Source organism: Micromesistius poutassou (assembly GCF_964030765.1).
Source record: "Micromesistius poutassou genome assembly, chromosome: 17".
Classification (NCBI taxonomy): domain Eukaryota; kingdom Metazoa; phylum Chordata; class Actinopteri; order Gadiformes; family Gadidae; genus Micromesistius; species Micromesistius poutassou.
In genome coordinates, this window is record NC_140287.1 from 16,086,022 (window position 1) to 16,098,521 (window position 12,500).

Consider the following 12,500-nt stretch of genomic DNA (forward strand, 5'->3'; position numbering starts at 1 on the left):
GAGGCCATCTCGGAGCACCAGGTGAGCCTGGTGATCGCCCACGAGGGCGACCCGGCGTGGCGCAGCGCCGTGCTGTCCAACGCGCCCGCGCTGCTCGCCCTGCGCCACGTGCTGGACGAGGGCACCAACGAGTACAAGATCATCATGCTCAACCGGCGCTACCTCAGCTTCCGCGTCATCAAGGTGAGGCCACAGCCCCGCCCCCCCGCCCCCCCCCCCCGCCGCCGCCCCCACCGCCGCCCCCCACCGCCGCCGACCCGGCTCTCTATCGCTCTCTTTCTCACTCTAGCTCTCTTTCTCTCTTTTCTTTCTCTTTCTCCTCTCTCTCTTTCTCGTTCTCTCTTTTCTCTCTCTCTCTTTCTCTTCTCTCACTTTTCTCTTTTCTCTCTCTCTCTCTCCTCTCTCTCTCGCTCTCTCTTTCTCGTTCTCTCTTTTCTCTCTCCCTAACTCTCTCTCTTCTCGTTCTCTTTTTCTCTCTCTTTCTCGTTCTCTTTCTCTCTCTCTCTCTCTCTCTCTCTCTTACTCTCTTTCTCTTACCCCTCTCTCTCTCTCTCTCTCTCTCTCTCTCTCTCTCTCTAACTCACCCTCCCTCCCCCCTCTCTCTCTCTAACTCTCCCTCCCTCCCTCGCCCCTCTCTCTCTAACTCTCCCTTTCTCGCCCTTGTCTCTCTCTCTCTCCTTACGCGTGGTCTCCGCGGCGACCACCGCAACGCCGCCGCCGCCAGGTGAACAAGGAGTGCGTGCGCGGCCTGTGGGCGGGGCAGCAGCAGGAGCTGGTCTTCCTGCGCAACCGGAACCGGAGCGCGGCAGCATCCAGAACGCCAAGCAGGCGCTGCGCAACATGATCAACTCGTCGTGCGACCAGCCCATCGGCTACCCCATCTACGTGTCGCCGCTCACCACCTCCTACTGCGACTCGCACCCGCAGCTGCCGCGCGTGCTGGGCGGGGCCATCAGCGTGGGCAACATCCGCAGCTTCGTGGTCGGCACGTGGCACAGGTGGGTGGCCGGCCGGCCTGGGCCGTTGTTGTTGTTTTTGGGGTTGGGGTTGCAGTGCGTCGCGCCGTCGCCGGCCACCAGAGGGCGCTGTTGGAGCGCGCTCTCTGGAGTCGGGAGCCCATGAAGCGCGTTTTGTTTTGGGAAGAAGACAGCGCGGTAGCAGGACGGCTTCTTTGTTTACTTGTTGGTTTTACTGGGATCTGATTGATACATTTGTACAATTATGTTTGGTAAGCTTGTTAGAGCGTCCAGTTTCGTTTGATAGATGTTAATGCGTTTCATTTGGCCACACATTTTTAGCCCCGTTTGAAAAAGAGATGCTAAAGTAAATGCTAAGTAAGGACAAAACAGGGCAAACTGTTTTAAAGTATAAGTGGCCCAGTGCCTGTACTTTATAGTATATTAAAGTCTTCAATGCAATGTAAAAAACAAAGAGAAGTGGCCAAGTGATTACGTTTAAATACATATATATAACTGCGTACACATACAAATATATATACTGTATATACATACATAGTTGTCTTGTATACTATCACTGAGGGAAAAACAAGTGGATTTCCAAAATAAAAGTCGGTGGCCTGGCTGCGCCGCGCCTTTACTTTGTGAGCGGCGGGGGTTGTGACTAGGGATGGGTCAGAATATTAGATTATGCGATTATTCGTTCCCGAGGGTCAAAGTCGATTTTTAACATTTGGACCCAACATTTTTTCCCATTCAAATAAACAAGAATTAACAGACGAAACTAATGTTGGTTCTGTAGTACTATTCGTTTTTTAATTTTTTATTATTAATCATGTACAGAAAAACAAGCATTAATATTAATATATATGCATACAACACAAACACTGATCTTTTTTTTTTCTAGTTTTTTTTGCGTTTAAGATATTAAGTGATTTCTTGCCGATGATCCATGGCTGCCTTTGTGAATGTCGGCACACATCGAATAATCGATTATTCGTTCATACCACCCACTGATTATTTGACCATGAAAAATTTGAGTTATTCACATCCCTAGTTGTGACGTGTGCCTCCTCTTCCTCTTCCCTGGGGGGGGGGGTGCAGGCTGAGGAAGGGCTGCGGCGCCGGCTGCAACAGCGGCGGCAACATGGAGGACTCTGACGAGGGGGGGCGTGTCGTGCGGCAGCGGGAACGGCACGGGGGCCAGCGACTCCCAGCAGAGCTCCGTGTCCCAGGGCGGGACCCCCGGGGGCCCCGCGCACCACCACCCCCCACCACACGCACCACTCCATGGGTGAGGGGGGGGGGGGGGCTCTGTCTGTCTGTCTGTCTGCAGAGTGACGTCTGTCCGTCTGCTGGAACCAAAGCATTGTTATGTGGATAAAGAGTTGTGCTTGAAAGCAAGAGACAAGAGACCTATGTATCTGTAGGTTGACCTAAAACCCTGTGTGTGTGTGTGTGTGTGTGTGTGTGTGTGTGTGTGTGTGTGTGTGTGTGTGTGTGTGTGTGTGTGTGTGTGTGTGTGTGTGTGTGTGTGTGTGTGTGTGTGTGTGTGTGTGTGCGTGCGTGCGTGCGTGCGTGCGTGCGGAGATATAGATGTTTCAGGTTGTACGACTGTTCCAAAGCTCTCCCAGTGGAAAGATTGTTATTAATCAAGGATTGGATACATGCCTGTAGGATCATCTCACTGACATGTTACTTACTAACTGTTAGTAACAGGGTACTGACTGACAAGTTGGTAACATGTTAGTAACAGGGCACTGACGCTGACGTGTTAGTAACAGGGCACTGATGCTGACATGTTAGTAACAGGGCACTGACCCTGATTTGTCAAACACATGACCACCTTGGCCCCCGGCGCCGTACTGACTCCCCCCCCCCCCCCCCCCTGCAGGCACCAGCCAGAGCTGCCAGTCGGTGCAGTCGGGCCCGGCCCGCCACTCCCCGGCGCGGGCCTCGGTGGTGAGCGGGGCGTCGTCGTACCGCTACAGCGGCGGCCGCCACTCCTCCTCGCTGCGCACCTCCACCACGGGCCTGGAGCCCTGCCCGCGCTCCTCCTCCAGCCAGCTGTCCCTGCACACGCTGCCCGCCTCGCTGCACCTGCGGCTGGGCTCCGTCTCGGAGCCGGCCGGCCCCTCGGCGCCCCCCTCGGCCTCCCTCTCCAACCACAGCATCCCGTCCTGTAAGCGCCACACGCTGGCGGGGCTGCTGGCCGCCGCCGACGCGCCCCCCTGCGGCCCGGCGTGCGCCGCCACCGCCGCCGCCGCGGCCTCCACCTCCTCCTCCTCGTCCTCCTCCACCGCCACCGCCGCCGCCGCTGCGGCGTCCGACCCCCTGGGGCAGAACCACCACCTCCACCACCACCACCACCACCACCTCCCTCACCACCACCACCACCACCACCACTACCCGCACTACCACAACCCCACCGTGGCCACGGTGCGCCGCGACGACATCTCCTACCGGGTGCAGGTGGGTGGCTCCCCGCCGTAGAACACGGACGTATAGACGCCTAACTACAAGAATAACAAAATGTATTATTCCAATTATGTATTATTCCAATTAAGTTCTGAAAAATACAACCGACAATACATTGCTGTCACCGTAAGAGAGAAGAACAAGTACTATTAGTAGTTACTTACAATGCTAGATGCTGTATCGGTATACATATACTCGGTATCGGCCCATACTCAAGTTCAGGAATCGGAATTGGTTTCGGGAAGGAGAAAATGGTATCGGAACATGTCAACTTTTGGTTTCATGTCACCTGGTCGTCACATCAGGTGAGCCGGGAACCAGGGCAGGGGCGGCGATAGGACGCTAAAGGAGTTATTCCTCTCTCAGAGGGAAGAGGAAACAGCTGTTCCACGAACTTAAAAAACCTCAATGATTACCACAGGATGTGCGCGCAGGTCTGCCCAGATGGGTGATGGGTCAAATAGGAGTGGGGCCCCTTTTAACTCCTTTGAAGAGCTGTTAAAACCTTTTTCTTCCTTCCTTCCGTCTGTCTGTCTGTCTGTCTGTCTGTCTGTCCCTCCCCCCTCCCTCCGTCCGTCCGTGTGTCCGTCCTCCTGGTAGATCGTGGACGTGAGCCAGGTGCTGGAGACCATCAACCTGTCCAAGAGGAAGGGTCTGCTGTGGCCCGACGAGGCCCTGAGGGTGAAGGCCGGGCGCAGCAGCTGGAGGGAGTGGAGCCCCCTGGAGGGCATGGAGGGACACGTAAGTCACCGCTAAGACACCGCTATGTCACCGCTAAGTCACCGCTAAGTCACCGCTAAGTCACCGCTAAGTCACTGCTAAGTCACTGCTAAGTCACCGCTAAGTCACCGCTAAGTCACCGCTAAGTCACCGCTAAGTCACCGCAAATTTCCAGCTGAGTCACCACTAAAGGTGGATTTATAGTCCTCCGTAAAGTGCTGTACGTAGATACGCAGAGCCCGTCGGAGACCCTCTCCGTAGCTCCACGTGCGCATCCAATATTTTTTAACTATCCGTCGGGGCAACGGAGACGGACGGAGACGGCAAGGCTCTGTGATTGGTCCTCGAACAAAATAATTTCCGGAATCACTTTCCCCGGTTTGACTTTGCACCTTATTTACTTTGTACGTTGTTTACTTTCCACGTTAAGGACCAATAAAACACCAAATAAGGAAGTTTATTTTCAACACTATTTACATGGTTAGTAGTCAGCATATAAGATCGATCGGGCGGCGAATTGCATTGCGTATCTGACATCCCGACGGAGAACTGCGAATGATCGAGGGGTCTCCGTAGTTAGGGAGTCGGATTACGGATTACGAGTAGTATACTTTGGCCTTTAGTCACCACAAATTTACAGCTAAGTCGCCGCTAAATCGCCGCTAAGGCACCGCTAAGTCACTGTTAAGTCGCCGCTCAGTCACTGCAAATTTGCAGCTTAGTCACCGCTATGTCACCGCAAATGTACAGCTAAGGCGGTAAATGCTCCATTCATGCTGGGGTCAAGGCGGTACAAGCCCTTATGTCATAGTTTTGCGACGCTCTACGCTCTTCTTCTGGCCGTTGTCCGGGGTTCTCCTTTGGAACCGGCCCTCTGTCTGATGTAACGTCGTCCGTCCGTCCCCCCCCCCCCCCCCCCCAGGTGATCCACCGCTGGGTGTCCCGGAGCCGTGAGCCGGCCAGCCGCTCCCACACGGACAAGACCATCCTGCTGGTGCAGGTGGACGACAGACTGGTGCCCATCCTGGAGACGGGGGTGATGGAGCTGGGGGCGGAGGTCTGAGACGCCCTACCCCCGCCCCCCACCCCCCCCACCACCACCACCACCACCAGCCCAGCTGCTGCTCCTCCTGCCCTCCTCCACCCAGCCTCCACCTGCCCTGCCCCCCCCACCCAATCGCTCCTCCCCCCCACCACACACACCTGCTCCTCCCTCCCCCAGCCTCCACCTGCCCCGCCCCCCCCCCCCCCACCCGATCGCTCCTCCCCCCCACCACACACACCTGCTCCTCCCTCCCCCTGCCTCCACCTGCTCCTCCCCCACCAGACACCCAGCATCCCTCCACCTACTACCTAACTTTGACCTCCCGGACCTGGAGTTATACCCCCCCCCTCCCCCCTCCCCCCCCCCCCAGCACAGCTCCTTTACTGCATCACACACACACACACACACACACACACACACACACACACACACACACACACACACACACACACACACACACACACACACACACACACACACACAGTATCCTCCGCCTTGCTTCGCGAAGCTCACCGATGCTGCATGATGTCTGACAGCCCTTTGAACTCAGTCTGCCTCCACTCATAACCTTTTTCTATGCATCTCACGGACTACTTCATTGGACGATGCACACACGCAACACGCTCACGGACACACACACACACACACACACACACACACACACACACACACACACACACACACACACACACACACACACACACACACACACACACACACACACATACACACGCCCAAGTACGCTCAGACACACACACACACACACGCACACGCACGCTCACGTACGCACACGCGCACGTTCTGCGTGGAACAGAATGCAGGTTTTGACGTGTGTTTCAGACAGCGCTGAGTGTTTTATTGTTATTTTAGGTTTTTGGATTGTTTGCCAAATGAGCCCAGGTAACGGGGCAAACGACCCGGGTCTCCTGCTACACCTGTACGCTTTCCGTTTCCTGTTGTTGCCAAGACCCCCCCCCCCCCCCCACTGTCTGCTAGACTGACTCTGGGGGTGGGGTGGGGGGGGGGGGGGCTACCCGCGCTGTACAAGCCGTTTTGATTTGACGTTCGTGTTGTCTCCCGGGTCGCCATTCCTTCTGGATGTCTACGGTTCGCTCCGCAAAGAAATACGAACTTGCACTATAATTTCATTTTTTTTTTTTTTTTTTTTTTTACTTTTTTCTTTATTTTACAGTGACGCACTACAATCTTAATATAATATCACCCTTTATTTATTGTTATTAGACAGAGTAAGTTGCCATGGTTACAGTTGCCTTGGGAATGAGAAATAAAATGCAATCGTTCTATTTGCAGCCATTTTATCTTACCGTTTTACGTTTGATAAACTTGAAGATAACTTTTTACTGTATATGATTATATATATATAAAAATGACTATATATATTATGTCTATGTAAAAAAGATATTGTTTTGAATATTTATTACTGTAAACATTGTATTTACACTTTGTTACGGCTTTTTTCATTCATTGGACAAAAGGTTAACGTATCCGGAGACAATCTGGTGGAAACGCGAGACACCGGAGCTCTTGATGGACTGTTGCCCTGTTTAACTTAAATTCTTTTTCTAAATGGAGAAATAAAGCAGTTTGATTTATTGCTTATATCTTCTTAGATAATTCTCTGTGTGTCGTTGTCTATGTCCAATACTTCTGATGCAAACGACTGAAGTGCACACACATCCAACAACACTACAAGACCATTGAACCCAGGGGTGTAGTGGGGGGGGGACGCCGGCCACTGACTTTTTTTTCAGCATGTTACAAAAAAATAATAAATATAACCGCAAGCGGTGGTTAACGGGGTCCGAGCAAAATGAAAATGAGGTAGCATAGCTTTGTAGTTTACTTGGGCTTTGATCGCTTGACCTTTGGTACTATGACATTGTTTTTCTAATGATTTCTTTAGTAAATAACTATAGTTGAAGGAACTGTAGGGTGATGTGAAATGGTTCGGGGTGAAGTGAGGTTTTGGTGAGTCTCGTCAGAAGACGTCAAGTGGGATGAAGTGATGAATAAGAGAAGGGAGCAACACCATAGGTATTTTATTTGATTAGTTCTCAATGTCCTGTTTCCTGTTTCCTGTCTACTGAAACTGAGGAAAACTATTTAAGGAATCCTTAATTAATCTGAATAATCCTGCATTTGGAATCAACATCTCTGTTGGAAATTTAATCAAGATAAGATTAGTCATCAATATATTTCACCATTTTGGACATTACTTATACTTTGAAAGAGTTTTGTCCCTATCTCCTGGTGTTTGCGGCCTAGTAGGCCTGTAGGCTGAAGTCCACCATGGCACCTAAAAATTCAAACAATACCATTGAGGAATATGTCACCATGGCACAAATGTGTGAATTGTTGGATCAGCAAAAGGACTTCTATAGAACCTTGCTTGAGCAACAGGAAAAAAGCTTCAAAACATGTGTGCAGATCATTGTTGATTCATCAAACAGAAGGGTTGACGACCTGGCAAAGCAGATCTATGACTTCAATGTGAGTCTAGAGATGACTCAGAATGAATTTGATCAATTTAAAGACTCATGTAAAACTTGGTCAAAGAACTGTATCGAAACCAGGACAGAGTTGGAAAAAACCATTAATAATCGGAATTCAATCCCAGACAAGATGTATTATTTAGATTAGAAGGTCATTCAAAATGCCACAATATTGTTGTTGATGGCATAGAGGAATCTGAAAAGAAAAAAGCATCTGAATCTGAAGGGAAAGTCTGAAAACTATTCAGTGAAAAGTTTAAAGTGAATCATTCAAAAATTTAATTGGATTGGGCTTTCAGGACGGGGAAACAAGAATCATCTCAAAAACCCAGACCAATAATTGTCAGATTTCTACGACTGAAGGACAAGATGGCTGTTCTGGAAAAAACCAAACTTTTAAAAGGAACAGGCATCTACATCAATGAGGATTTTACTGAGGCCATCCGACTAAAGAGGAAAGAACTACTCCCAGCCATGAGGGCAGCAAGGAAGAGAGATATGACAAACTGTCCATCCACCTTCACAAAAACAACAAGGACAATCAAGCACCCAGAGTCTGGGCCACAGTTCCACTATCTGTCTTCTCAGGTATTTTAACACACTCTATGGACAATAACAAATCAGATTTTGTTGGTCAAAGTTCTGACCCTTTTGAATCAGTTACAGTTGACTCTTACTGTGCTGATGTTGATCCTGACACACACTTTTTTTTTTTTCATCTTTTGATATATCTAAACTGTGTGGCTTTCTCAGTGACGCAGAATTTAACAGCATATGTGACTCTGTGTCTTCTGATACATTCTCTACTTTTCATTTGAATATAAGAAGTCTTTCTAGAAAATATGATACATTTATTCATTATTTGTCTCAACTTAAAATAGTACAGATCAGAAAATTTGCACTGTTAATTGTATCCACCTAATGATAGTCGTATGGTAGTTATACATTATATATACAACAAAATGGTCATATAGGAAAAATGGGCTGAGACTGTGGACATTTGGCTTTTCTATGAAATTGTGGAAAAAGTAAACATTTTTAGAGCAGAAGACCAGGGTGAAAAAGATGCATCTGATTTTAGAGATTAATATGATGAACGAATTTTGAGTCCAGGTCAACCTGGTAAGGAGAAATAAGGCTAGTTCATATTTTTTTCAAAATAGCGCCACCTTTGGGTGCAGTACCACAATTTGGGTTTATGGGTAGCGGGGGGTATTGGTATCCACCTAATGATAGTTGTGTTTTTTTTTATACAATAATAAAATGGTCATATAAGAAAAATGGGCTAACTGCTCCAACTTTATTGGCCAATATTTCTCAAATGAAAAAAAAATTTTGTCTCATGATTTTGGTGAGGCTTGGTCTAAAGCTTTTATGTTGCAATTTTGGTGAATTTTTGATTATTTTTGTAGCCTGTGAATCTTTTTATTTATTTATTATTATTATTTTTTTTTTCAATACCGCAAAGTGGTATTGGTTCTGAATGTGTCGGAACAACCAGCAAGGAGGCTGAACATTTTGTAAATTTATTTCCAAAATGGAGCCTTCTGTCTGCTCCTCTTCATCAGTAGCCATCAGCATGGATATCTCCTGCTGCTTTTCCCTTTTCTTCTTTGGTACGGGGCGGGCTCACTTTCCTCTGTACTACTGTCATGATCCTCTCTCTGAGCAGCTTCAGCTGGAGATAAACTCTCAGCCAGATCCGACACGTCAATATTATAATTAGTTAGATTTGATTGGTATGATTTGATGGCGTTTTTTTTGCGCGACTAACCGACTAATGAAAACTTGGTCGACTGAGACTCTTCTCATCGACTAACGTTTAGTCGACTATTAGGGGGTAGCCCTACTTTTTTATCATGTTTAGCTTTTTTATGAAATTGTGGGAAAAGTAAACATTTTTGATTTTAACAAGTTTTAGCTTTATGACATGCTTTAATCCTACAGTTTTAAAAGTGACTTTGTGATCCATGAGGGGGTGTCATAAACAGCCACATGCAGGTCACCTGCTGTCTGTCTTGGCAGACATACAGTTTCAGCAAAGAGTTCAAGAGTCTGCCCTCATTTAGAAAAGGATGCACACTAGTGGTGGCTCGTTCGCGAACGAATCAGTTCGAACGAATAACTCTTTAAAACGAACGAACCGACCTGATTCGCCGCTCTCGTTCGTCGTTGTTCGTCTCGTTCGTTCTCCGAGACTCGACTCCCAGCTCCACCCACTAGTCGCTGAGTCGCGCTGACTCGCGAGTCGCCGTTCGTTCACTGACTGTGTTTAGCGGTGAAGACTCGAGGACTGAGAAGTCACGAGAGTCAGCCGGGCAACAACATCCCGATTCCGAACATGAAGCACTCCTCAGCTAAAAGGAACTTAGTTAATGTTGTGTTGATTGTTGACCGTTTGCACCATTGCACGATCGTGATTCGTTTGAGAAGGAGAACGAGGGAGGAGCTGAGTCTGACCGACTTGGCTGAGAACGTGCATTCGCGATTCGTTTGAACGAGAACGAGGGAGGAGCCGAGTCTGACCGACTCAGTGACTGAGAATCATGATTCACCGCTACCGGAAGTGCGAACGAATGAACGAACGAATGAACGACTCTTCTTGGCGAACTGACCAACGCGAACTGATTCATTCAAACGAATCATGAAATCCACCACTAATGCACGCTCATGGCATTTGCACAGCACGGTACAGAGTACACGTTGTTATTTACAAATTGAATGTTACCTTAGTATGCAGTGCAGTCGACACTGGCCTGTTAATGTGTAACGCATTTAACACGGCCTGCAGTGTTATGACCCAGAGACCCAGGGCACCGCCCTCCGAGCAAACCCATTGGCTGAAATTAAGCAAGTCCCGTCCTCCACCCGAGTGATTGGCTGCTATGTGAAAGGAAAAAAAAAAGTCCCGCCACTGTTTTCCCGAAAGTCTTGCCTATAAAGATCGATCCCATAACCCTCAGGGTTTATACTGTATACCCACTGGCGGACTGAGTTGCTTCCAGTTCCTTCGCTTCAATAAAGGTGATATACGTTCACTATTATTTCACTTTTTCTACATAGATATATTGGCTAGCAGAGGGGTATTAGGCATTTTTTGTTGCGATTGTTTATTGGACTGTGTCTAGACAGTTATGAACATCCCTGACCTTAGTGGAGTGCACAAAAGTTGAGAGCGTTGTTTCTGCAGTGAACGTAGACTGTTGCGGGAAACTGTGCTGCGATGCGTGCCTTTCCCGCTTACATTGCCCGCACCATCATACCCCTGCCCAACAATATGGGCAGGATCTAGACCAGCAACAGCAATAGCCGTGTCAATGTCTCTGCGTTTGAATGATAATGACTGAATGTAATGTTGCATTTTTAATGTTTACACCAAAGATTGTAGACTAGAGAGTGCGTGCCAATCAATGAAACCTTATGCGGAATCAGAGAAAGTCTGCTCTCTTTGCTGTCACACAGACACAAGCTATTTTTTATTTTTGGAATATGGAATTATTTCAGGGGGGAACATGCCGTGAAAAAATGTACACACGGTGCCTTCAGGATTAGGACTGATACAGAATATGTTGGCCTAGGCCTAATCAATTGTGTTTTAATATTTGTAGCATTCATATTAGTCTATTCTTTTCGTAGGCTACTCTGCTGTTGGCCTTGATGGGGAATTTTTTTTTATATCTAACAACATTCTTGCATCTCCCCCTCCTACAGAGCCCATTTCAGCACCGTGTAAGTGGACAGTTACAAGCCTACGAACGTCGTTAGAGTAGTGCACGCGCGTTCATGTTAAGAGGAGTTTCGGGAAACGCTCTAATCTTTTTTCGAAAGATCCTTCGTGAGAAGGATCGTACGAGCATGGATCCAACGTTATCGGGAAACTGGGCCCTTCTTAGTTTCTCCTAGCGAGGCTAAGCGAAATAAGCCCGGCTTTGTGTTTAGCTTGGTTGATGGAATACCCCTCAGGGGTGTCAGGTTGTTGTACTACGTTGCCAACATCCACTTTTTCATTTGTTTTTGTTTAAACACTGAACCCAGGGCGCATCCCTTTAAAACAGATCTATATTCTCCACCTCTCTCCTCCTCCACCGGGACAGTGTCTGGACAAAGAGCGATGTTCACTCCAGTGGTCGTCCTGCTGGGCCTGGGTCTGAGTCTGACCCATGCGTTCCCCTCCCAAGCCCCAGAGGCTGGGAAGAACTGGGTGGTGATCGTCGCTGGCTCTAACGGCTGGGACAACTACAGACATCAGGTGAGAAAGAACCAACGTCCCTCAGTAACCACCACCTCCACCGCGGGAAATGAAACCAGTCAACCAACATCTAACTTCATCACATAGGCTTTGTGCTTTTTCTTGGTTTTAGAGAGTCTTTGTTTGGTTAAGGTCATGCTTTAAGTTAGGCTTTGGGAAAGATAAGTATTCAAAGAAAAGCTTGGACACACACACACACACACACACGTTATGATTGTGTACTTCTGCAATGCCTACTTATTTTTTCATGTTCTGTGAATTATAAATAATAAGTAACTCTTTTTGGTGGTGATTAAAGTGTGGAGTCGTCTGTGTTTTTCTGTCTGCGTCCAGGCCGATGCGTGCCATGCCTACCAGATCGTCCATAAGAACGGCATTCCTGACGAGCAGATTGTGGTCATGATGTTTGACGACTTGGCCACCAATGAAAAGTGGGTTCTGCTTCTTTGGAAATTCCCCCGATAGAGAACAAACACTGCCCAATTTACCAATTGACCCTTATCCTAGCTATCTTTGTTGTATACGGGGAATGGGTTCAC

At 48.3% G+C, this 12,500-nt stretch overlaps 2 protein-coding genes across 5 annotated transcripts in view; both read left to right on the plus strand.

Annotated features, from left to right (window-relative positions):
* Window positions 1-6: 6 nt before the first annotated feature.
* On the plus strand, window positions 7-5,354 carry LOC311362259 (pecanex-like protein 1). Its single transcript, XM_084482081.1, has 6 exons — window positions 7-183; window positions 725-998; window positions 2,061-2,250; window positions 2,851-3,428; window positions 4,035-4,175; window positions 5,077-5,354. The coding sequence occupies exons 3-6, from the start codon at window positions 2,247-2,249 to the stop codon at window positions 5,215-5,217; spliced, it is 864 nt and encodes a 287-aa protein (XP_084338207.1). The 5' UTR covers window positions 7-183; window positions 725-998; window positions 2,061-2,246; the 3' UTR covers window positions 5,218-5,354.
* Window positions 5,355-10,634: 5,280 nt separating this feature from the next.
* Window positions 10,635-12,500, plus strand: part of LOC311362235 (legumain-like) — a 9,922-nt gene continuing 8,056 nt past the window's right edge. For 2 of the 4 annotated variants that reach the window (XM_084482047.1, XM_084482050.1), the window contains exons 1-3: window positions 10,635-10,736; window positions 11,807-11,961; window positions 12,295-12,392. In XM_084482047.1, coding sequence (XP_084338173.1) covers window positions 11,824-11,961; window positions 12,295-12,392 — 236 coding nt within the window. In that variant the 5' untranslated portion in view covers window positions 10,635-10,736; window positions 11,807-11,823. Of the gene's footprint in view, window positions 10,737-11,747; window positions 11,962-12,294; window positions 12,393-12,500 lie in introns of all 4 variants that reach the window. The other 2 variants (XM_084482048.1, XM_084482049.1) reach the window with 2 other exon arrangements.

Bases quoted from the DNA above. Each gene is read 5' to 3' on its own strand.
- LOC311362259 (XM_084482081.1), top strand. The intron at 3,429-4,034 runs GTGGGTGGCTCC...TCCTCCTGGTAG, and splicing joins ACATCTCCTACCGGGTGCAG to ATCGTGGACGTGAGCCAGGT. The intron at 4,176-5,076 runs GTAAGTCACCGC...CCCCCCCCCCAG, and splicing joins TGGAGGGCATGGAGGGACAC to GTGATCCACCGCTGGGTGTC.